Source organism: Argiope bruennichi, chromosome 4 (genome assembly GCF_947563725.1).
Source record: "Argiope bruennichi chromosome 4, qqArgBrue1.1, whole genome shotgun sequence".
NCBI classification, from domain to species: domain Eukaryota; kingdom Metazoa; phylum Arthropoda; class Arachnida; order Araneae; family Araneidae; genus Argiope; species Argiope bruennichi.
In genome coordinates this window covers 135,406,090-135,432,450 of record NC_079154.1, presented here as the reverse complement: position 1 = coordinate 135,432,450, position 26,361 = coordinate 135,406,090, and the positions used below count along the sequence as shown (strand labels likewise).

Here is a 26,361-nt window from a genome sequence, read left to right as displayed (position 1 = left end):
ATATACAAGATATCCTCTCTAATCAGGGCCCAACAGTTAATTTGTAAACCTTTTGTAATAAACATACATCTGCTAACAAAATGGTCTAAATGAAATAAATAATTTGCATCAATAAGTGCTCTCATGAATTGCGAATTTAAAAATTTTTACATATATTCTTTACCCTGTGAATCACATTTAACAAAATATTCTTGAAACGCTAATATTTTAAATAAAAATTGTTGCACTCCAGTAACTAAATCAATCACTAAAGCTGTCCGATTTACGAAAATTTAAATATCACTATTCTATAAAATCGGCCGACTTTAGACCACTTCATCAACGGTCTTGCAGAAATCAACCACCTCCGAGAGTGACTGGCCTATATTATGAAAATGTTGATTGTTCTTAAATTGTAATATTCAAAACTTAACAAATTTTAAATATTCGATAAAGTCAGATTTTATTGCAGAAGATAGAAACGTTAATTTGTCTATTTAAAAATTGGTGTGCCAAGAATAGTTTGCAAAATATGATTCCTTAGGATCAAAGGACTGTCTACAATTCAGACTTCTTAATTTTTTGAAGTATATTTATTAACCGAAACAAAATAAAATATTGTTATTCGCGTCATTTCAATCCTTTTGAAAGTAAAACTAAAAACTGAATTTTATGATTAATCTGAGAAATTTTTTATGAATAATTTTTGAAGTATTACATAAATTGTGAAAACTATTCTGCAATGCACATAAGACTTAAGTGCTGAACGACTGTTTTCAGTAATCATATTTAAAAAAATGTTTCATTTTAGTAAAAAAAAATGTTTACAATTTAATCATTTCCACTTTAATTGAAAGTTGAAATTTTACGGGAGTTGACAGAAAATTTAAGACATACATTATGGCTTAAGGACTTTATAATATTGTGAGTGAATTACATTATTATCAAAATTTGAAGCTTGAAAATATGTTGAAGTAATTAAAAGACAATTACATAAAATATGTAATTGCAAATTTTAACGAGCATTAAGATTGTCGAACCGGCTGGTCACCAAAGGCAACTAGTTTTATATAAAGGAAACTCGTTTAGTTTGCAAGAAGTGAAATGATTTTTTTTAAAAAACAGGAACTGAATTTTGCAATGAGGATTAACGTAAATGAAAACATATGAGATAATTTTATGATAGTAAGGGGGAAAATATTCCTTCCTCATCGAAAGTTTTAAACAATTTAATCAGTCATTGCTCCATTAAAAAACCACCAGCTTTAAAAGAAATTCGCATCATGCACTTACTAATTAAGTATTATTAATGCTCTTTTAAATAAATATTTCTTTCATTTCGCCTTTTAATTAGAACGATATATTTTTTTTTAATTACACACTTTTAATTTAAACTGTACTCAATACATTTTTTCGACAGAAAATTAATTTTATTTTGCCGTGTGCGCAATATGTTAATGACGTAACTCCCGTGTTCGGCAAGGGTTGACTATACATATTTTCTTTTCTTCTGTGACAGACGTTACGTTTCAATCCATTGCTGCTCAAAGGAAATAACGACCGTGAGACAGTTACGATTCACCAATATTGGTCCAGCTGAGCTAAATCAACAACGAAAGAACGGCCTTGTCCGATGCCTATGTCTCTTTAAAATATAAATCAGTCTATTCAATCAATATCTTCATCTTTTCACGCGAGATTTCATTGGCGTCTGTATGTTCCATATGGCCGAACATATTCAGTGCAATAATGCAGAAAATAACTTCCAGGTAAATTGCGTTATTTAGGATATGCAATATCGTACGAATTTATACAACTTCAAATGCGTCTCTTAAAAAGTCGTTTTAAGGAAGATTCATCCATTGAATTCAGGTGTTTTCTTCAAGTAACTGCTGTGGATATAAAATAATGATATTCAAAGCTTCATAATTTGTTCAGTTTTAATCGTGGAATGGTGGGAATTTACATATTTGAAATGTTAACGAGTCAAGAATATTTTGTTAAATATAATGAATATGATCGTAGGGGACTGTCTATTACTTAGACTTCAATATTTTTTCAGATTACCGCAACATTAAATAAGTACATAAGATAAAAGCGTAGATGAATGGAATATAAAATACAATTCTTTAACTCTGGAATTTTGCAAATTGAAAGTGTATGCGTATCTTTAACGCTTTAAAAATCGGTTATTTTTCTACGATTAGAATAAGCCTCCTATTTATAGTACTATCTTGAATTAAACGTATTTCCTTTCTGTATCTTTATATGAGTGGTATTTTATTCTTTTTTTAACTGTCACTTTTTTAAAATTCCAGATTCATGGTTCATACAGAAAGAATTTTTATAAAAAAAAGTGCAATATATATATATATATATATATATATATATATATATATATATATATATATATATATATATATATAATATCAAATATTAAGCATCAACATAAAATTTACAAATTGAAAAGTTTGAGATTTAATACTAAGTCAAAATGTATACATGACTCATTTTGAAAATAAAATGATGATAGACCGAATCATAGAATTAAAAAAAACAGTCAAAATTAAACAACATACCACTACATAGATCTGATAAGTGAAGTAGGAATACAAAGGTTGTACTCTTTCCACAACTTGCAACATTTAATTTATAATCTGAAAATGTTTTTTGTATTTCCAGCAGTATTTTATTGAAATTGTAGGAATTGTGAAGACCAAATATTCTTGAGTATTAAAACAAACTCGATAAAAGCCGTTCCACTGAAATGTAACAGGCTGCTGCTTTTGATTTTACATACTAATAGAAGAATTTACTTCTAAGCTAACTTGCTCGTTTTCAACTTAATAATATTTCGCCTGAATTTAACTCTATTTCTTTTCTGAGATTATTTTAATAAAAAGTCTTTTTCTGCTCATCGGAAAAAGATTGCCAAAAAAAATTTAATTTCCCAACTTTTAATAAATAAAGAATGCTTTTGAAAAAAATTAATTCTAATTGGTATCATATCATATTATATTAAATAATTTAACAGCGTTTTTATATTGAATTTTTAACTATAAAAGAAAATATGAGAACTCAGAAGAAAATGTACGTTCTATAACAATGGTAAATAAACGCGCGTAATGTCAGTGTCGCAAGTCACCCTTATGCGCCTAATCTGGATATGCATTTTCTTATGTTGTGTCACATCATTTCTTCTTCTTCTTCTATGCTTTGTACATTAATCCAAAATTCAGTTTCCAAGGCAAATATGATATGCGCATTAATATTTTATTGTGCTTTTTCTATTGTTGTTTCGTAAAAAATAACCCAAGAATTTAGAAAAAAGTAATGAAGAACACATGTCACAAATTATTTATTACAATTTTACAATTTATTAAATTTTTTTATAAATAATGGAATGCGGTCGATGAGAACCTTTTTGTGAATAAAAATGAAATGTTGCTTATATGAATAATAAAATGATGAAAATGATACATGCATTTGTGATTAACAAGTAGAAATGATGGGAATGAAATAAATTTAATACATTTACATACTATGTACATGGATAAATAATGGCTATAAAATATGTACTGTACCGTATGTGCCTATATCAATAAAAATAAATTCCTTAACGAAAAAAATGTAATTAGTAAAGAAATTATTTCTTTAAATTAAAGTGAATTTTTTGAAGAAAATTGATTAATTTACAAATTAGAAATATATAAAGTTTCGCATGAAAGGATCATATGTAAGCAAACTCTTTAAATTTTCAAGATCTTAAAATATTATTTTACTGCCGTATTGCATTAGTGGAATTTGATCATTCGATTGTTGTTTAATATTTCATCGCTATTTAGTTTATGGTATATCTATTTTATCCACCGATAAATAGTCTTCACACTTACATGAACAGTACGTCAGCAGTTAATTATCAGTTTCAGAAAAATAAGTATCTCTAATAAGGGCTTTCTCATTTAGTGGATATTCAATAAATAGGTTCAGATTGCTGTGGCTGCAGTACTTCATCTTAAAAATCTCTGATAGTTGATTATTGAAACTGACCGTGGAGATAAAAATCTGCGCAATTGGATGGTAATCAATTTTCAGTACTCGGTTTTGCAAATAACCAGAATTTTCAGCTCGAATTAAAAAAGACAGATACCATGAAAAAAAAGAACGCACTTTTGAATTACCAACATTTAGTAAATTTAAATTAAATTATTAAAAATGAGTTATACTTTAAAGTTAATAAATATTATCATAAAGCAGATTTCCTTTTGCTCAAAGGACCCACCACTTAGTTGTAGAAGTGCTCATTGTTTTAAAAGTTTTGGTTATAATTTAAACTGCATTAAAAAAAAAAAAAAAAACGTGCTCTGATTTTCTGTGGATTTAAAGATCTTTTAAGGCAAGCAATGCTGTGGACGAAATCTTTATCTGAAGTCTGTTAAAAACAATTTAAACTTAATTGACAGTTCTATCTCAAACCCAAATGCAGATGTTACAAAGAGTGCTATCTAACGATCTTATCTTGGAATGTGTCTACATACAATTTAATATTTTTTAAATAGCTATGATAAATAAATTCACCGTATGGATAAAAATCAAAACTTCTTATCAAAAGAATAAAAAATTGTATGACTCAAGTGTGAGCGAAAAGAGCTCTTATGCATAATAACCCCACATAAAAGAACAGACAGCTAAAAGGAGTAAGGCGTTGGCGTTACATATCCTTCGCCAAATGGGTTTCTCTTCGATACTTTCGGCTGCTAAATTGGCTTCTTCTTCCGCAGTGAATTCTTGCTGACTTTCTGTGTCCCTTGAATCACTTGAAACACCGCAGAGGAAGTAGAGAGCTTTTTTCCAGTTAGGTTCCTGAGCCATACCTGAAAATAAAGTCGATATATAATGTCAAAATATCGTTTGGTTAGATATCTAGAGATTTTTAAGAGTTGCAGTCGTTTTAATCCGATAATTTTTTATTCGAAGTCTTCACTAAATTCTTATAACCGGTGAAAGACTACTTTTAAAATCTTAGGAAGGCATTTCAGGAGAGAGAACACCACACTTATTGTTTAAATTCTGCTCGCAGAGTGATGCGTCTTAAACAGAAAGAATAAATTGCAACTACATTCATAGTTTTTCTGTTCTGAAAGGAGAGGGGGGGTATGAAGATGTTTCCTAATTCAGAAACGTTATGAAGTATGTTACCTCAAAAAGTAAGACAGTTATCGCCAAAAAGTGTAGTATGAGTAAAGTTCCTTAGCCATGGGAAAGATTAAAATCTTTCATTGATTAAATTTTTAAATATTAAACGGTGTTTAAAAATTTTATCACGTATACTCACATATATAAAATATTTATGGAATTTTCGAATTATATAAATAAGCTTGATATGAAATTAAAAGTTTGACTATAAATAATCTGATACAGAATAAAATTATTTATGTTTGCAAAATAAAGAAACTCTTGGAAAAGAGGCATAGCTTGAAATATGCCATTTCGGATTTTTTGATTCTGCGAGCCTTCCACCATTATATCATATTTAATTGATATCCAAAAAGGAATCATAGGAAATGAATCAAGATTCAGGTACTTGCACCACAGCTGCGAAACAGAGAAAACGAGCCTTTAACTCTAAAACTGATTCGTTAAACTTATTCAAAAACTGACATGGTGAAACATAACTACTTTCTGTTTATGGACAATGTATTTTTAGAAGATCTGGCGTCTTGTATTTAATAGAGGCTCTCCATTAGAATGGCACAGATGCAGCACCTCATAAAATATTTCAGGAACTTGATTTTTCCCCCCTTTCTAAAAACTTTTTGATTGTTACATTAAACATTCTATAAAATACAAAATAAAAAGTAATAATAATAAAAAAAACAGAAAACAAATCAATAAGCAGTAGGCCCACAAGCTTTAGCTGCGTAGAAACCGGCACGAAAAGGAATCACGATCGTCTCACTGTGCAGTAGCTGTGTAGAAGAAGTCATAAACGAGAGATTCTTTCCATTGAGTTCAGCAGTAACTCAATGGAAAGAATCTTAACAGAAGTTCAGGTTGCTGTAAGTGCGATGCTGACAATGCAATATGTTTTATTTTGTCTCTTAACCCTGCAAGGCTCATCTTTTCTCTCTTGGTTTATTTATCTTCGCTTTTTTCGTTAGCTATTATTTCATTTTGGTTTTGCTTTCATGTCGCCACGACTGAAACTCACCTTTAAACTGCATTCGCTATCTTTTATTATAAATCACTCAAAGAAAAAAGTTTGTCGATAATTTTCTAAAACATAATTCAGGTTTGGAATTATTGAATATAAAAGCAATTTTTTGAAAATAGAAAAGCATTTTTTGTGTGAAATATTTTTTTAAAAAACTGTTTATTTTAAAACTTTGCCGCCATTGGCCTTTTCTTTGACTTTCTTATATATATTTCTTTATAAAACATCATTTTCCATTTGAAATCAAAAATATCCTACTTTCGCGTAGCTAAATTTCATTAGTAAAATGTAATGCTATCCGCAATTGCCATCAGTAAAAATATTTTTAAAGTATGCTGTTAGAACTGAGTTATGCCATTGTTATAGTTTTAGCACATCGGTTTAATAACCGGCATTATTGACTGAAACTTTTTCAATAGAATTTTGAATATATAAATATAAAGTCTGAATGCAGTCTTGTTGTTAACAAGTGAAAATAAATGCAGCAATTTTGATGCAGTAATTTTTGCAATGAATGATTTAATGCATTTTTTATAAATGATAGAATTGACAAAAGGTTGTTGTACTTAATGAATTCTTACTTCAAAAATCTGTAAAATAATTTTCAATGCAAAACAATTTTAATGGCCTTTTTTTTAAGACTGGAGAGTGGATTTCAGTTGCAAAATTTAAATTCATGTAAACTTACAGAAAACCCAAATCACAGAGTAAATCGACGCCTAAGTGGGTTTATATAATATAAAGAAAAATTTTTTTTTTCTTACCTTCGCTCAAAGATTTTTCAGGAAATTCTGTATCTTCCTTAAATTTATTCACTACGTCTAATACATAAATCGGGGGTCCTAGATGTGTTTCTTTTTCGGTAAGACCGTACTTATGATCTCCGTTTTCTACGTCCGCAGAGCTGTCTTTCTGATGATCTCCTTCTCGAAAAGCGGCATTCACTTGCCCCATTTCTGCTACGTTGTTTTCAGAAGAGGGGAGAATCTTCTTTTTCGTGATTTCGATACGAACGTCCTTGCTGTGGCGATTCCAAAATGTGAGCCTGTGAAGCTGAAAAAGGAATAAAGTTTAGCATGTGGAAACGGAGCATTGGATTGGACTAAATTAGATTTGCCTATTATTTATCACTAGTGCATTTATGACTAGTAAATATAAAATCTGTTTGCCACTGTGGAAACTGGTCATTGTGCGTATTATGTAAATACCTTCTAGGAAGTCTACATTTTCAATTGTTTTCATGATATGACTTCCTGTAAATTTCTACAAATATTTTCTCATCATGCTCCCTAGTACCCAAAACTTTCTCTCACTAAAAATATTATGTATGTTATGTATTATGTTATCTCTCCATAATCCAGCACTTTATCTACCCAGTTCTCTCAACATTTTCAGAAAAGCGAATATGGAACGTTGTGGGAAGACAAGTCACTGCATGTGGATCGATGTCAGTGATTTGTTTTTACATCACGCTTTCTGCATGCTGATATCATTGGCCTTGGGTCAATGTAAGTAATTGACCGCGGCACTTGTTTTGAATTTTATTTATTATATTTATTGCATTTAGAATAAAAATTTATTTATAGCAAATAGTAAAGTCGGCGGAAACTCTAAAGCCTGAATACTAACTTAAACAGCATCTACAAGGGAAATATCCAATGGGCAAAATTATAGCAAAATTTGTGTAACATAGAAATACTGGCCGATCGTGGCATGAAACCCGAATCATTTTTCTTTTTTTGACAGATTTTCGAATCTTTGTTTTTGAACTAACATGTAACAATAATTCTGTTGCACTGAAAGAAAATGGTGTCCGCCAAAGAAAAAGGTGAAAGAAAAGATGTTCGCCTGTATATTTATTTTTTGAAAAAAATTCGAAATTTCTTGTTTTATATAATCTTATTATACGCATTTTTATTAATATAAAATTTTATTTAAATTGATTTGTTTCCTGTACATGGAATCTTACTCATAAATGCTCGTTGGTGATTGAGTGATCACCAACGAGCCCCAAGTGGCTCATTTTGGTGCTCGTTTTCGGTAGTGCAAACACTTCAGATTTGCTGAGACCTATTCACTTGCATGATCTTGTTGACAATACACTACTCTAATATATTTATAATTCATTTTTAGTTGAATGATTATTTTATTTAAACTTTGGAATCATATGAAAGACACAACATTGTAATGAAATCGAGAAAAATATTTCATTGTCCCGTGATATTCATTATAATAAAAGAAACGGAATTTGGAAAATACTTTTAAAAAAACTCTACTTTCTAGTACATCAATAAAAGTATTTTTTAAGAAATATGTTTCCTTAAATTCATGATTTTTAAACATTCATAATATCCTTCTCAAGAAATGCCTATTTATTTGAGGAAACTCTTTTAAATTATTTCATAAAAATCTAAAACATCTGTTGCAATTCAAAGGAAAACTTATGACTCTGCAGAAAACGGTGATGGTTAAGTTTTTGTCTGAGGTATGTATTAAAATTTAAAAATTCTCTGTCTGGTCATCTAAATGCAATGTGTTTAAATTCCAAGTTTGTTGCGTATATATTTGGAAATGAAATAAATTTCCATTTGTTTGACTTTCAACTACATGGGCAGGTTTTCATTTTTTCTCCTTTTATTGTCTGCTTTACAATAGCTCATTCCGAACACAAACGGATCTCCGTTTGGTCTTCCTCCATTCATAAACTATTACATTTTTTAAACGCGATTTTTTCTTTCTTGGTTTTTCTATTCTCATTAGTCTGTTTTAATTATTATTTTATTTTTTATTTCTTTTCTCATTAGTTCTTAATTTTAATGCTTTTATGTTGATTAGAAACACGCAATGCAAGCTCTAACAATTCAATTACTCCACCATTTTGGATGCTTTCATTGATCTCAGCATACAGATTATTACAAAAATCGAGGAATACATTTTACGGTCAGGCATACAGAAATGGATCCTTTTCACAATGGAAAGTGAGGTTATCGAACGCAAAGGACTACTGCTACAGTGAATTAAGTGAAAGAAATGGATACACCAGGCAATTGTGTTCAATAAAGGAATTAATGGAGTACAAATTTACATTAATATAATAATCCCGTTGCCGGATTAACTATTAATATCAAAAATGCTGACTTGAGATAATGGCAGGCAAATCGCAATAAAAAAGTTAAATATTTATCGAATTTGAAATGTGTTCAAAGCAATGCTCTTGCTTTCTGAAGATGTGTACTTTCACATACGCTCTTCTGTATTATAGTATGAATTTTAATTAAACTTTCTGCATCTTTGAATGAATGAAACTTCTCTGAGTTTCACTTGATGTCGCTATAAATGCGACAATTGAAACAGGGCATAAAAGAAACTTGCTTAAAATCGCTTCCACTCCCGAGTGAGAAATCGCTTTTCAGTAGCTAAATGGTTACATTATTCTAATAAATTGCATTGGCCACCTTATACGCCGGATATTAATTAGTATTTTTCTATCTCCTTGAATTTATATAAGATGTTTAATTTATAAAAGGAAGTCGAAAGACATTATCAGCTTCAAAAGGCCAAAGCTAACTTATTTTTAAATGTAAAAAAGGAAGCACAACTTGAATATGTATCTCAATTTTTAGAAAGTTGATGTATTACATTAACTGTTGTTGTCTTTTCTCTCTCTTTGAAAAAGTTGTCCAATAAACTCTTTTCCAACTTTCTCAATAAAAAAATTTCGTCACGCTATTGGCAGCTATTCGAAAGATATTTCAATTCAGATTTCCTGATAAATTAAAATTCACATTGCGTTTTTTTCTGTTTTTAATGTGTTTTTAAAGTTCTTATAGACTTTATGAATATTTTGTTCTGTAAAAAATTAAATACTTACATGCATTTTTGCAATAGGTTGAGTGGCGTACGATACAGCGATGGTCACTATACAGGATATGATGAACAAAATAATTCCAAAGTGTAAGTAATGAACTTTGGATATGATGGCTGGTCGTGGATCTGGCAATTGTGAAGCGCAGCTCGGAACTTTGTAAGAAAACTCCCAAATGAATCGAATCATGCCGACGAGAAGGCCGACCATGAGGCCCCAGAAAGCACCCTGAATTGAAAGAAAGTCATTGAATTCATTTACAATTATATATATATATATAGAGAGAGAGAGAGAGACAGAGAGAGAGAGAGAGAATAAATACATGCAATGAAATCTAACTAAGTATATCTATCTGTATTTCAGAAAGTTATTTTAATTATATTTTTATGTTATTAGAGTAATTTCCCTATTATCTTGAAATTTCGTTTATTATTATGTTCGTCTTTCAACTTTTTCTAAAGTAGCTCTGAATTATAAATCCTATTTTTTAAAAAAATTTAAATAAGTTTTTATAGAAAAACTTGATTTCCTTTTTGATAACATTATACTGGATGCTTTAGAATTCATGAGCAAACACTAAAAGGATGATAAAGTAAACGTAATAATTAAAACATTTTTGTCAACGAAGTCTTGAATATAAGTGACCCATTAAAACAAAAACTGAAGATATTTTCGTTAAAAAAAAAGTATGTATCTTTTTTTTTTTTTTTTTTTTTTTTGCGACGTCGTTGACGAGTGATTTTCTCTGCACACTGTTCTTTACTATGCGGTAATGGACATAATTTTTCTGTGCTTCTCTAAGAAAACGCACAATGCCCATGCTAATTACTCAAATTGTGATCACTGTAACACATTCTTGGAAGAGTTGAAGTGTATATTTGGTGGGTATATTTAGTTGGGGTATATTTATGTCCTGATGTTGTGAACGAATGCAACGAACTTGTCTTCTCGTTACGGGCGAAAAAAGAGTAGAAATTGAAATCTTTGAAATTATGCACAGATGTTTGTAAGACTTTTTGCCTGTTGATAGGTGGAATCTCGAATTATAATTATTAAAATTGCTGTCAATAATCAATTTCAATTATAAAAAACACGATTTGTATGTGATGTAAAAAAATACATTTATTTCATTTCCTTCATTATTTTTCTAAAACGTAATAACAATTACGAATCATTTTGATGAATAGTTTCTGGTAATATAATAAATCTCTTTCCTCTTACGGAAATTCCACTCCTATTGTTTCCTGCAATCAAGATGATGGTATCAAAATATACCGTCATATGTTTTATATTCCATCATTCCATCATATGTTTTCTATAGTTTCGTAGTTCTTCCTCGTCACTTTTTTATACAAACATCACATTCAGAAGATTTTTTAAACTGATTATACTAAGCTTATGGTGATTAATCAAGTGACTTGAGAATAAATCATGGATTTCTAACTTTTGAGTGATGATCAAGGGAACTAAAACCCATTTTTATTTTTCAAAAAAATTGTCAAAAGAAGAATTCAAGAATTGATTAATACGAGAAACGCTGGATAAAGAATTATGTGAGGGCATTTTTAAAATACAGACTAGCCATATCATTTCATAATACCCCATTATCAGGGCTAGCTCTGGCAAATTGCAGCGGCCCAGGAAGGCGCCGACGATGCAGGAAGGCCAATTCTTAATCATAATTTTGAAAATCCGTGTTAGTTGTATGGCTACCGTCTCGAACGCAATAGAGAGAAAAGTGAAGGAAAAGCTATCCTAAAACACCGGAAATGAATGTGAGAGACATCTTTTCTTTATGCTTAGAAGAACCTTTGACCTTTAAGTGGCATGAAAAATAGTGCGCCATTTAATATTTTTTACCCTATATTACTATTTTTATTACCCTTTACTACTTTTTATCATCTACTACATTTTAAATATGTATCTCATCGATAAGAAATACTTGTGTACTTTCAACTTATTAAGGGTTAATCATATGTACCCTTATATACACAAGGAGGCGGCGTCACAATAATTTTGCATGAAGCGCCGAATACTTTGGTACCAACTCTGGCCATTATATAGCTAATAAATGGCAAGACACATAGTTTTAAATGGCGCAACATTTGTTATGTAAAACGCGTTAGCAATCTTTCAAGATGCACACAATTTACTTAAATCCATTATATATATATTGATTCTATTTATCCTTAGTTTTGAAATCTATATAACATCAATGTCTACAAAGAAAAAAATGGAAAAAAATAATTTTTGCGTATTGTTCATTTTTTTGTTGTTGTTGTTGTTGTATATTAACAGAGAAATGATGTTAAACAGTTTCAGCCTTGTTTCAAAATTGTCATTAACAAGCCATCATCGACAAATCCGGCACTTTATCATGCTACATCCTGCTGATGGTTTTGCGTCACGCAATATCTGTTTGATCAGCAAGCATTTTTACGTATGCAAACCTGGATGCGTTTCGACCTTGAAAGCCTTCAATTTAATGCCGTGTGTAAAAACGATAAAGGAAGTCGACCTCTTTCAAATTCGAATCCAATCAAATCAATTTCATTCGGTGCATTTAAATAAGCATGAAAATCTCGCAAATTAACATTAGCAAAATGTTTTTTTAAATATATCGAATTTATTTTTATATTTTTGGAAATAATTTCATACAAGAATCTTTCAGAGTTTCGAATCTGGCTGACAAATACTTGTACAATTTATTTATTTTATATTTAACCAAAATTTGCAACGAACTGTAATCGCATTGCAACTTGATTACCTTTATTTGAATACAGATACATTTTTCTAGGAAATCAGAATAAGTAAACGAGATTTTCTTGATTTAGAAGCAGTAACGCTCGTTCCAGATTTATATGTTTTAATTCTGACAATTCTTTAAATGTTTTTGTAACATTTTTGTTATGTTCTTGTAATAATAAATACATATATGCAGCATATATATTGTAATATAAGTACGATATGGGACATATTCTATGAGAGACACCTTCTAGTATTGAATTTGAGGGGGGGTAAACTATTTTCGTAACATTTTATGGCAATGAATTATAAAATGCACTGAGGTGACAAAAATCATGGGACACTTCTTAATAACGTGTCGGACCTCTTTTTGCCCGGCGAAGTGCAGCAAATCGACGTGTCATAGACTCAACAAGTCTTTGGAAGTCCCCTGCAGAAATATTGAGCATGTTGCCACTATAGACGTCCATAATTTCGAAACTGTTGTCGATGCAGGATTTTATACACGAACTGACCTCTCAAATCTTATGCCCCATAAATGTTCAATTGGATTCATGTAGGGTGATGTAGGCGGCTAAATAATTCGCTGGAATTGTTCAGAATGTTCTTCAAACCAATCTCGAGAAGTTGTGACGATGTTAAAGCCATTTTCGTCCATAAGAATCCCATTATTGTTGGGTACATAAAGTCCATGAATGGCTGCAAAGGGTCTCCAAATAGCTATGCATAACCATTTCCGGTAAATGATCGATTCATTTGGATCAGGGGACTCAGTCCATTTCATGTGAAAACAGCCCACGACTTTATGGAACCTCCACCTGCTTGCATATTGCCTTGTTGGCAGCTCTGGCCCATGACTTTTTAAGATCTACATCACAATCGAACCCTACAATCAGTTCTTACCATATGAAATCGTGACTCTTCTGACCTAGCCATGGTTTCAATCGTGCTGTTAAATTAGGTATTCTTGGCACACTTTTTATACTGTGGATCTTGGAATATTGAAATCTCTAAAGATTTCCGAAATGTAATGTCCCGTGCGTCTAGTTCCACCTACCATTCCGCGTTCAAAGTTTATTAATTACCATCCTGCGACCATTATTTCGTCAGAAACCTTTTCACTTGAGTCACGTCACTTGAACACAGATAAAAGCCTTGCCAATGCATTTCCCATTTATGCATTTTGTACATAATATTACTGCTATTATGCGTATTTGCATATTACTCACCCATGATTTTTGTCACTTATATGTATATTAAACATTAAAGATAGAAAATGATACAATACGATAAGATAGAAACAAAACGATAGTATAGGACTTTTACAATGGATTCAGTGGAAATGCTAAATTCAAAGTTTAATATTTTATAACTATTGTACGCCTATGCCAATTAGGCGTCATGAAGGGCAACATCTTTATTAGAAGGTATGCGAGAAAGTATTGAGGAGACTATTCCCACTAGTGTTCAACAGAATTTAAAGAAATATGCCACCAAAAATATATTGTCTTCATCAAATTCTGAACAATTGCCTACATTAAAAAATGTTATGGAGAAATTCAAAAGAGATTTTTTTATGTTAATTATCCACTGTGTATTCGATTTTTAATATTCCGGACAAGGTATTTTCCAAATGGCATGTCCACCATCTTACCTGTTCATTGACTCGTTTAAAAGCGATCGCTAAGATGTAGACTGCGCATACTGGTGGGGCAAGAAATGAAGTAACACTCTGTATGTAATGGAATAACTGACTGTTCTGGGACTCTTGAATAATTGGAATCCATACGATGCTAATACCCACAAGCAGGAGCACAAATATCCTGAAAAAAATGCAGATGTTTCAATATGCATAAAATGGTAAAAACTGAATTATATATACAATATAATATAAACCATAACATATGCGGCACAGAAATTGCTTTAATTGCTCATATCGAATGGCAATAATCAATTATAAACAAACCATCGTCCGAATTTCAGGCTGCTTCATTGAACGTTTATATAATTGCATTTAATCCCATACTTCAAATAGAGCTGCAAAATTTTTTAAAAAATGTTCTGGGAATGGATCGCCGTGTCACCAGAAAGTATTCAGTCAGAGGAAAGAAGATATAAAAGAAAATAGAAAGCTTCAAACAGAAACTTTAATTGAACGCAAAACTAGGTTTAAGTGTGGAGAAATTGGTAATCACTATGATTTGCCTACTTATATTGATATTCACTTCTTTCAAAACAATTATCTTACAAAAATGATCTTTCAATTTCTATTACCTTAGCATTCAAAAATTATCTTTCTAATGATATCAATGCCATTTCCTTCAGTTTTCTTCATAATTTTAATATTTTTTAATTCAATTTGATGTATTATTTTACAATGTTATCATGGAATTCTAACTTATCCATCCAATCTTTAAGTCGCATGCTTTTGTCGATCATTAGCTTCATAGCAGAATTTTCACTTCCGCTTTTATTTCATAATATGTACACTTTTTAATTTGCAGTAAACAAATTTCATTGAATTCATGTTATTCCGTTTCATCAAATAAAAAATAATAATTTTTATGGGAAAAAATCCTTTTATATTAATCATTTAACAGCCAAAAAGCCAATAATTTGGGCGAACAAACGGTGCGTCAAAAGCAACAAGTATTCTTTAAAAAAAACTAAATATCCCTGTTGCAATATTCTTATATGACGCCTTTTAATTTTAATATCTATTATTAATCAAACAGCAGGAAAGTTAAATTAGCCTTTACTTATATTCGTATTTCTTCCGCTATCGGTTTATTGTTTTGCAGAATGCTTTGTACGAAACCGCCAATGAAAGAAAAAAAACATATGTTTTGTGATATCTATGGTCTATCTTATGGTCAAGAGCGAAGCTAATGAATTATAACTTGATAATATCTGGAAATGTCACTAAGTAAAAAAAAAAAAAAAAAGCCACTAGGTTGAATTTTCCTTATTTTTAAAAATTCCTGCTCTTCACCTGATTATTACTCAGGACGAAGGAGATAGAATTTGAAGTGTCCAACAGTGGCTTAGTGTGGGAAGAGAAACACGAATCGAAAGAGCAATGTCATGGTTTCTATTCTGGCTGTGTTTGAGCGGCATTATTCAGTAATTTGTAGAGCAATGCACACTTTCAGAAACGAATTTTTCTTTGAGAATGGACAAACTGCAATGGATCTTCCAAGGCCGCCAATTTCCTATAATTATCTTCCAGGGAAGAAGCGTATATCCATATGCTAACTGAAGTATCTACTTCAGAAAATCCGATGCCGCTTTGACTTCTCTTTTATCATGTGCCCCTGAAAGATACTAGCTAGAACAAGTGGATTTTGGGACAATCAATATCAGTTTCTAAACTGAAATTTTGTTCTTTGAAATACGCTAAAATGTTTGTCAACCCGATTATAGGAAGACACTTCATTGACGCATCTTATCTGAAAATCCTTATATATGTTTAAAAAAACCTCAAATTTTTTATTTTCAGATGTATAATGACAAGTACATCAAAAAAATTACAATAATATCAGAAGTCATGGTCTTGATATTAGTGCCATTCTCGGGAAAATTTAATCAAATGAAAATGATTGGAATTATCAATCGAAACCTCTAGTGAAATTTCTAAAGCAATGGAAATGTGCTTTGATCGTTTTTTTTTTCATATATTTACTGTGAAAAATCCACACCGATCCAGTCTGCCGGAAAGAGTGCAGGGCCCTCACAAGGGTACGAGTTATTGGCCCTCGATTTGTCATATTCTGTTCACGTCTCCTTATAAGCTGTTGTATCCTCCCAATATATCACTACTTGTTTTGTACTACAACGTTTAAAAGAGAAAACCCAACATGCATATTGGACACCTATCGAGCGTATTCAAAATTTCTTACAAGAATATAATTTTGATGAGAGGACCATTTTACCAAATTTCATATATCTAAGTCTACGTTTTTGACTTATCCCATTCACTTATGTACAAATACACAATCTGAGGAGTCAACTCAACAACTGGGCAAAAATTTGATGCATTTTTGCAAATCTGAAGATAAAACTATACATAAAATTTCGTCCATATAGCTGATTATGTTTTACAGTTTTCGAGCTTATAGATAAACCAACGCGCAGATGTAGTTATAATTCGGAAAGTTTTAAAAATGAACAATTATTGCAATATTAAACTGGAATTTTTCACTTTTCTGACTTTTCTTCTGATTTTATTTACTTCTCTTCTGTAATTTTTGAATTCTTTGTCTCCTTTTCTGAATAGTTTGACTTCAATGTCTTCTTTTCGTATGCATTGTGTTATAAGCGTACAGGAGTATATTTTTGGGAAAATATGAATATCTTACTGGATTAAGCGAATCCAATAAATACATGACATTTTATTCATATCGAATAATTAAATTCCCACAGCTTACTTTCCCACTATCAGAAGCTCCGTTTCTGTCGCCTCTTTCCTAATTCTCCTCCAGATGTCCATGGTGAAAATAGTGGAGCTGCTGTTGAAAATGGACGTCAGTGAACTCATCAAGGCAGCCAACATTACAGAGATCATCAGGCCACGAGCACCTACGGGAAGAAAAAAAAAAGTTCACAGAAATTTGTCACGTTTATTAGATATCACTACCCATATTAGGAGGCAGTATTTCATAAGTTGTAATTTCAATACCTTTCATTCAAAAAAATTATTTTTACGACCGAAAGAGTGTCATATTCACCTGCTGGCATGAGTGTTAAGACAAGCTTGGGATAGGCAATGTTCGTGCAACCCAGTCTGCTTCCACAAATCGCCTCACATGCATCGGGATTGGAGCAGGCGACTTCATCTAGGGGGAAAAAAACATGCATCTCAATATGATTTAAATTTACTGTGACAAAATCTGGCGCTTTTCTTAAAATGAATCGCTCCGGATTCTTCCTTTTTTTTATTTATAGCAGCGGTAATTTCTTAACTCTTCCCTGCTAGAACTGTTTTTAAACGAATATTTTACATTTCATTTTCATAATATGAAACTTCGTACTCAGGATAACATTTGATTCTGTAAAATTTTAGAATGAGATATATTTTACAGATAGAACCTCCCCCCTTCCAAAAGCCTCTTGAATCTTCATATAAAATTATAGAAACGCTATGCAATTTTTACTCAATAACAGATAATCAGCATGCAACTGTTCAAATTGAAATTGAAACATTTTCAATTCTCCATGGAGGCCAGCTAGTTATCAGATAATAATAATAATTTTAGAAATAATACCTTTCCATAATAATGACAATTATCAATGGTAATTCAGGCCACAAATAAAACTGATTTTAAAAGATTGGTTGTAGTAATTTTGAGAACTATATATAGATGCCATTCATCACTTTGATGCCCACAAGAATTACCATGCTGTGTCAGGAGAATGTTGAATAACCAACCTTTGCACAGAATAAAAGCTATACATTGGAACCTTGTAAATATTATTTATTTTTTATAATACTAGCCAGTTCAGTTAAACATCAAAGTAACAATATTTCGACATAAGAAACTTTATTTTCCAAGTTCTTGGAAAATCAAACTTAGTGATTAACACTTAGTAATCAAACTTAGTGATTTTTTATTTTCTTTTATTGGAAATAGAAGTTGCTTGTTACTTTCTGGTACTCGTATAAAAATTATAAAGGAAGTATTGTAGCCGTCAAAAAAATTCACATTCAAGAGTTTTCCTTCCAGAAAAGCATTCTTGGCATTCATAAATTCTATTAAGGGCTTCGCATACTTACTAGGAAATAGTATTCTAGACGCCATCCCAGGTAGAACGAGCAAGAAAAGTGGAAGAATTTTAAGATATCCCGCCAGTACACATCCTCCCTTGGCATGCGAGAGGTCTTTAGCAGACAGAACTCTTTGAACAATAACCTGCGAAATGAATTAAATTACTTAAATAAAGTAACAAAGTGTTTGGCGTAAGTTTATTCAAAATTGTTATTGTTGTTAAGCTATACTACGATGATTCAATGCTCTATTAGTTTGTATCATGCTTCCCAAGGATTATTTAACATTTTAATGTTTCAGATAATTCAAAGCAAAAAAAGTTTCCAAGACACAATTCCTATTAATTTGCAATTTAGGAAGCTTTTACAAAATAAATAAGCAATCATTTCGATCTGCTCCAAACCATTGGAAAAAAGGTATTATTTATTTAATAATAAGCGAAACCCTTTTTGACCGAATGTCCCAATTATTTTAATGATTTATCTGAAAGTTTTAAAAACCGTTCATCCTTCTCTTTCTTTATATTCTACGATAATTGAAGTGGAAATCAAATCAAAAGAATTTAGCAGCTGAAAAGGGAAAGGAAAACATTAATACAAATAAGCATTTTTCATTATTTTAATTAGGTAATTTAAAAATAATTATCTTTTACCCTATACCAGACATTATTTCGGAACATTTTCAGTATGAATTTCTTTATTTTTGAGGTCAATGCTATAAATTTAGATAAATCTGAATAAATAATAAACTTTTATTTTACATTGATGCTATAATTTCTGTGAATAAGCATATGGGTAGCATTGAACCCTTTCTAGGGTCGTGGTTATGGAGGTTGGCATAAGTTCTGACAAATTTTTTTAGTAAGTCAGAAACTTAGATGCTTCAGTTCTTTATTTTACACAAAATGATGTGTTTTGATTTGTTACTTAATTATTAATTAACCAAATTAATTAATTAATCAAATTAAATTTATCTAATAAGCTGAATGAATCCCTTTTCTTATTCTAATTTCAAGCCTAAAAATATTTTAACATAATATGACTAGAAAAAAATGGCCCTTTAAAAGGTTAAATCATATATTAGTGTTAATTGATAACAGTATATTCAGAATAATTAACAAATATTTTAAAACTAAAAAAACGGAAGAAATATTGAAATCCACTGATGTCAGCCACTTAGCAGATCACTATGTAAACATTAGACTGAAAAAGAGCAAAATAAGAATTCCATAATTATAAATTTTAAAAAATTACCTGATTTCAAGAAAAAGTAAAGATAACCTACTAAGCTGGAAAGTTTTGAAAGAAATAAAAACATTTTTTTTTCATCTGATTGAAAACTAAATCCGTTTTACTCTAAATGTGGTTTTTCTAAATTCTTTCATTTTTCAAAAACACGATTTCTAAAGTACTATAAAAAGTATCAATCTGAAATTTGACATACATTTACTTTACAATATTGTCTATGGTGCAAACGAAAACATAAATGTAATAATAAGCCTTATAAGGCTATACATCTTTAAAACTTTGAAAAAAACATCGAAATTCTACAAAAATCTATGATTTCACATTTATTTTTCGCAAATTTTGGGGTTATTCCTAAATTTTTCTTCGGTACCTATCAAATAAATCAATGATCATGTATACCAAATGATATACTATTCAGGTTATTTGTTTCGGATCGAGTGTATTCTTAAAAATCAGTTAAATTTGTTATAAAAAGTTTCTAAATATTTGAAAGTTATATTGTAAGCATAAATGTCGTTAGAAAAATATTTCGTCAAATATCATTATCTAAAAAAAAGGCCCCCGAACGTAAGTCAATAACTTAATAAAAGAAAATTTCGCGACGAACCTTTATTTGCACTCAGATTATTTTCATTGAAGAGCGCTGGTAGCTGATCTAGGGGGTTTTAGTAGTTGCAAGGGAAAATAAGAATTCAAAGACAAGAGACGCGAGCATTCCTTCGGTTGATAAAATGTTTTATTTTGTCAATCTAACTGATTATTAATTGCCGCATCTTAACAATTAAATTTTATTTATTTATTTTTTGTCTATCTAATCTGTAAATATATTTCCAATTAAAATGAAAATAACATGAAAAATATTGTAAGAAATTCATATACATGCTTACGCATAAGATTTTAATAATTTGAATTTAAAAAAAAACAATTATGATAATTATATACAACTAAGCCTAATTTCATCAAAATCTACAATCATGTACATTTTATCATTGATAAATATTATTATATTATAAAATACCATTATTAACATTAGTGACAAATTTAAATAATTAGCATTTTTAAATTAAAAATAAGTAATTAATTTTAAAAATCAAATTTAAGAAAAATTAAGAATTTTATCTACAAACTCGTTTTAATTCATATTAAGCTGCTCTTAATAAATATTAAAAATTGAATAAAATTGGCCAAAAAAAATAAGAACGTTTATTATGGATGTCTATAGACAAATCAAAGAATTGTGATTATATTTAATCCGTGTACCAATTCATTGCCTAAACTTTAATTTACAGCTCATCTGCTATCTTATAGGAATTGCCAATACGCGTCTTTAAATCAGTAACTCTACGTCAAACTTGTAGGAAAGCCGCTGCACAGGAATTGCACATTTGCACAAATATCACGACTTCACGGATTTGCGGTGGCTTATGAAATATGCTTCCTGAGTAAATCCGAGCCAATCTTACCTGGTCCGAGCACCAGTACCAGATGGCGCTGATGGTTAATCCGAAAGTCATTCCTGTTATTGGCAGCTCCGTATCAGACGGAGAGCGCAGGAGGCTCATATAATTCTCTGGGACGGCGCTGCAAGACTCATTCCTATCGTTGTAGCCGATGAAGCTGTCGTTAATGGGGATGTCGCCGAAATCCTTCACCAGTTTGGAGTATCCGCCCACCTTGGAGATACCTGTTTAAGAGAGCAGCAATAGACATATTCTTATTCCTTTTTACATAATAGATAAGCAAAATGAGGTTTTCGAAGATACAAGGAAAAAGCTTTCCTACGTTTTGAAATCACCAGAAGATTATATTTATCGGTCTTTTTCTTCCCACTTGTATTACATATTCTTATTTTCCTTCATTTGAAATGATTCTATCTATCCCTCACGAACGATACAAATGGACAGAAAATTAAAACTATTTTTAAAAAGGATTAGAAACCCCTTAGATACAATCTGTAATTCAAAGGTTAATCGCATATAAAGGGGTCCCGAAAAAACGCTTACAAATTTCAATGATAATTCGGGAATATAGAAATCATATTTATTATAAAAAATTGAGTCGAAAATGTAAAAATGAACGCTATCAAAAGACAGTCAGTGAATTAAGTGAGAAAGGAGAACACAACAGATAACATTTTCAGCATAAATGAATCGGAATACAAATCTGCAATAGCACAATTTAATTTACGATTAATAACTTTATAAATCGTGTGCTGCATGAGCGGCATTAACAATTGTCAACTGTTAACATCAACTGGTTTGCTGTGCTGTTACAAACTGGTTTTCATTAAACCTGTGCAATATATATATATATATATATATATATATGTTTCTCTTTTTATTCTCTGACAAGAACCCTCCTCCCTCCAGTAATGGCTGAATCAAATAATATAAAATAATATAATTGTTAAAACCTTTCGTTCAACAATCTTTAATTTATTCAGAAATTTACAAAAAAAAATATGATATCCTAAAACATTTTCATTCTGGTAGGAACTCATTACAAATTCCCTTGGGATTTTACTTCCGAATGATTCTAGTTGGAATCACAGTGTGATATACTTCTTATAAATTCCAGCGTTATTCTGTTAGAAATATGTTTCTGCATGCCTGCATTTTTCATATACCTTAATCATTATAGAAAACTTTTTAAGGCAATATTTATACATTTTATATTTTCATAATATACTGCTCTTTGTATATTCATAATATACTGCTTTTTTTTACTTTAGTAAGAACAGTAAATAAGCTTAACTGCATATATATATATATATATATATATATATATATATATATATATATATATATATATATATATATATATATATATATATATATATATATATATATATATATATAATGTACTGGAATTGAACTGGCTAGGCTCATTTGAAGAGTTTCAAGTAAAAAAACAAAAAAAAAACATTTTTTACATTAGGACCAATTGCAATTTCATTCTTATTTAAAAGTATCTCCAAAAATACGAAAAGAAATTCAATAGTTTCTTTTTTTAACCTTAATCAAAAATGGCTAATGTTATCCGCAGAATCTGAAATTGAAATTTGGTACTTAAAATAAAATGCGCCATACATGAAAGTAACTTACTTTTAACCGCTAACACCATGGCCCCTAAAAGCATTAAAATTGTTTGCACAAAATCTGTCCATATAACAGCACTGAGACCACCTATGAAAAAAAGGTCAAAATGTTAAAGTGAATATTATTCTTTGGTGTAAAGTATTAAATATAGTAATTATTTAAATATTGTTGATAAATTTATCAAATAAAATACCTGCTATTGTAAACAATGCAGCAACTGCAAGAAGAGTCAATACAGAAGCATATAAATTCAATTTAATAGATTGGTTAATGAATATTGCTCCAGCATACAGATCAGCCTAAAATGATATTCAAAAAAAAAAAAACAGAATTAATTCAATCTATTTTGGAACGAATATAATAAATTTATTATTGTAATACTGAACAACGTTAAATAAAGAATTTTTTTAATATCATATCTAAAGATTTACTGAAAAAATTCATAAAAATAATTTTGAAGAATTTTTAATCAATGGATTATCTTTAACAAATTACAAGACAAATTCATGACATTCTATTTTCAAAATGTCAGATTTTGAAAATAGAATGTCATAATTAATTAAATTCAAAACAATAAGGAAATTGTACTGAATAGTACTGAAATTTAAAATATTATTACAAAAAAAACTTTCACTTCAAATTCTTCAGTTTATTCAGAATATCTTGATATTCTAGAATTTATTAATACAAGATATTCATACAGTTTCTTTGCTATTTCATTTTGAGTTGATTCTCATTGAATTTCGCCATCAGTGTGCTTATGAACCTGAATTTTTTGACATTCGGATAAGTATTGAGAAAAAGGTAACAAATCTCATAACCAAATCAAAGATAAACAATAAAAGATGTTTTTGAACTAAAAATATATTTCATAACTATTAGGATGAGTGCTTTACTAAGATTTATTTCAACAATACTTTGAGTGTTTAGGAACATGGGAGAGAGAGTAAAATTGCACTTCTTTAAGCATCTAATAAATTAAAATTTATATAAAGAAAATAAATTCTCACTGAGATTTTTGTGAAGATGTATAACAATAAGGCCAGAACCGATAGGTAGATCCGAATTCTTTGACCACCAAACCGTTTTCTAAGGTATTCTGGCATGGTGTAAACCTGGAAAATATTTTTATTTTTAATAACAACTTTGATCTCTGTTTGTATATTTTTTTTATTATGAAAATAGAAGTACTTACCCCAGATGCCATATATACAGGAACAAAAAACCAGCCAAGTATCAAAACTGCAAACATAGCCTGTCAGAAAAAAAGATGATGCATGACGAAGAATGCTCAAAGAATACGTTTTAATGCTTAAAAAACTCTACAATCATATTTCAAACTGATGCTAAGCAATGGTTCAGCATAAGGGCCGATATTTATTTTTTATTTAAATCTATTTTTAAATATTGTATTAATTAATATACAGAATTCATTTTTAACATATATACCATAAGTTTATGTATGCAGTTGTAACTTATACCCGATAACTTTTTTGTGAAGAAGCTTTAATTCAACAATTAGTTTGAATTTAATCCTTTAGACTCGGAAAAGCAAATCGATGTATAATTATTCAATGCATAATATATATATATATATATATATATATATATATATATATATATATATATATATATATATATATATATATATATATATATATATATAATTGCTTTAAGGTGAATTAAACTCCTTAACTGTTTTAAGTTGATAGAACTTCCTACGTCTTCATACCACTATGAAGGGTCCCCGGGGGGATCTGAAAGGGGATCCCCCCGGGGACCCTTCATAGTGGTCCAAGGCAAGACCCCTCATCCCCAAGGGGATGAGAAAATTCCGGCATGGTGGATGGTTCTCACCACTCTGCTAGGTACAGAAGTGGTTTGTTGTGGCGTGGTTACCTTCTACCAGTGACAGGACGTGCCTCTTCGTGAGAGGTTATAACATGGCCGGTGATGGCTCTTAGAACTCAACTTTAGTTCCCACCATTTCTGTCATGGCGATCCGGTCATTCAGATTTTTCCGCGTGGCTTCGGAGAGTCGGTGTAATTAGCTATGATTACCACTCAGAAGGTATTTTAAACGATCAAAATTAAAAACTTAATGAATAAAATGTTAACAGATGCACTGTCTTGAATGGTGCCTGACAGGAAATATTCGAGTGCAAGGGGATAAAAATGGAAGTTCTACTTTCCATACATTACACAATACTATTAATAAGAATTCAATAAGTTTTATAAATTATATTGCCCTTTAATTTGTGAACGTAATGGCCATAATTGTGAAAGCGTTAACTATATGTATGCACTACACAATGAATCAGCATTTGCGGATTTTAGTGGGCTTAATGGGTGATCTTATTTAAACATGGGAGAAGAAAGTCAATTAGATGTTGTTAGTCATTGATACATCATGTGCATAAACCGAAAGCGAAAATTGTCTATTTCAATTTGTAGGTTTGTTCAAGTGATTTTGTAGGGCATTTTTTTGTAACTAATATCGGTGAATTTATCACAGAAATTAAATTCACATGTTTGAAGAAAGCAAATAATGCGTTATACGTCTTTTTAATACGTGATTTGACTAATCCAAATCACAGAGATGTAAGACGAATATTTCCTTTCTCTATGAAATGGCGTATTGCTTTCAAAAATGATTATCCACACAAAAGTTTGAAACATTTCGTCTTCTAAAATCGATCTATTTTCATACAGCTCTGAATTTAAACGATGTTTGAGAGGTAAAAGAACCGGATAATATTTTTAAATGTAACATTTTGAATGGCTAAATTTATTCTGCCGACTGGTAACTCAACAAGTTAAAGTGTAGATTGGATGAAATAGTTGGATGTTATAGTTTCCATCTTCTAGTTTATTCTCTCAATTAGCCTTATTCAAAAACTCGTGGATCAGTGTTCATTTTATCAAATCAATAAATTGTTCCCTGGACTTATCTGGTTGCTAGAGGCTTTCAAGTATTTCCTATAAGAAAAATACAAATATGGCCAGTTTCCATATATTGGAACTGATCACACTTCTATTTAAATTTCTATCTGAGTACTCCAAGTTCGCTTTGATTATCAGAAAGTGCCATCCTTTTCTTTTGTTATGAATCTTATAGCAAATAACAGAACGGCTAATATGCTACGCCAAGTAGTACTGGAATTAACATCAAATTTTAACTCGCATGTTTGAATATCAAATAAATTAATATATCTTTCTTGCCCTTTAAATAGGCGATATAGTTGGCGTTTCTAGATATAAAACCTAATATTTATCTAATATTAATCCTTCTATCTTTCAAAAATTTACTGAAAATACTTTGTGAAAGTGAAAATACTTTTATCAGATAATTTTTATCAGTCTCTGAAATTTTATTTTCAAATTCTGGTTCTTCAGATAAAGTCGTAAAATGAGATTATCTTATCCGGAGGATGCATTGGAAGCAGTT

At 30.3% G+C, this 26,361-nt stretch overlaps 1 protein-coding gene across 1 annotated transcript in view; it reads right to left on the bottom strand.

The window, feature by feature from the left end:
- Positions 1 to 3,382: 3,382 nt before the first annotated feature.
- The window catches only part of LOC129966004 (sodium/mannose cotransporter SLC5A10-like), a 37,693-nt gene continuing 14,714 nt past the window's right edge, over positions 3,383 to 26,361 (bottom strand). Inside the window, exons 4-15 of the mRNA XM_056080333.1 lie at positions 24,109 to 24,168; positions 23,924 to 24,028; positions 23,107 to 23,212; positions 22,920 to 23,000; positions 21,279 to 21,499; positions 18,577 to 18,712; positions 17,531 to 17,638; positions 17,231 to 17,381; positions 14,458 to 14,626; positions 10,065 to 10,286; positions 6,958 to 7,246; positions 3,383 to 4,853 (exon numbers count right to left, since the gene is read on the bottom strand). Coding sequence (XP_055936308.1) covers positions 4,633 to 4,853; positions 6,958 to 7,246; positions 10,065 to 10,286; positions 14,458 to 14,626; positions 17,231 to 17,381; positions 17,531 to 17,638; positions 18,577 to 18,712; positions 21,279 to 21,499; positions 22,920 to 23,000; positions 23,107 to 23,212; positions 23,924 to 24,028; positions 24,109 to 24,168 — 1,869 coding nt within the window. The 3' untranslated portion in view covers positions 3,383 to 4,632. The remainder of the gene's footprint in view (positions 4,854 to 6,957; positions 7,247 to 10,064; positions 10,287 to 14,457; positions 14,627 to 17,230; positions 17,382 to 17,530; positions 17,639 to 18,576; positions 18,713 to 21,278; positions 21,500 to 22,919; positions 23,001 to 23,106; positions 23,213 to 23,923; positions 24,029 to 24,108; positions 24,169 to 26,361) is intronic.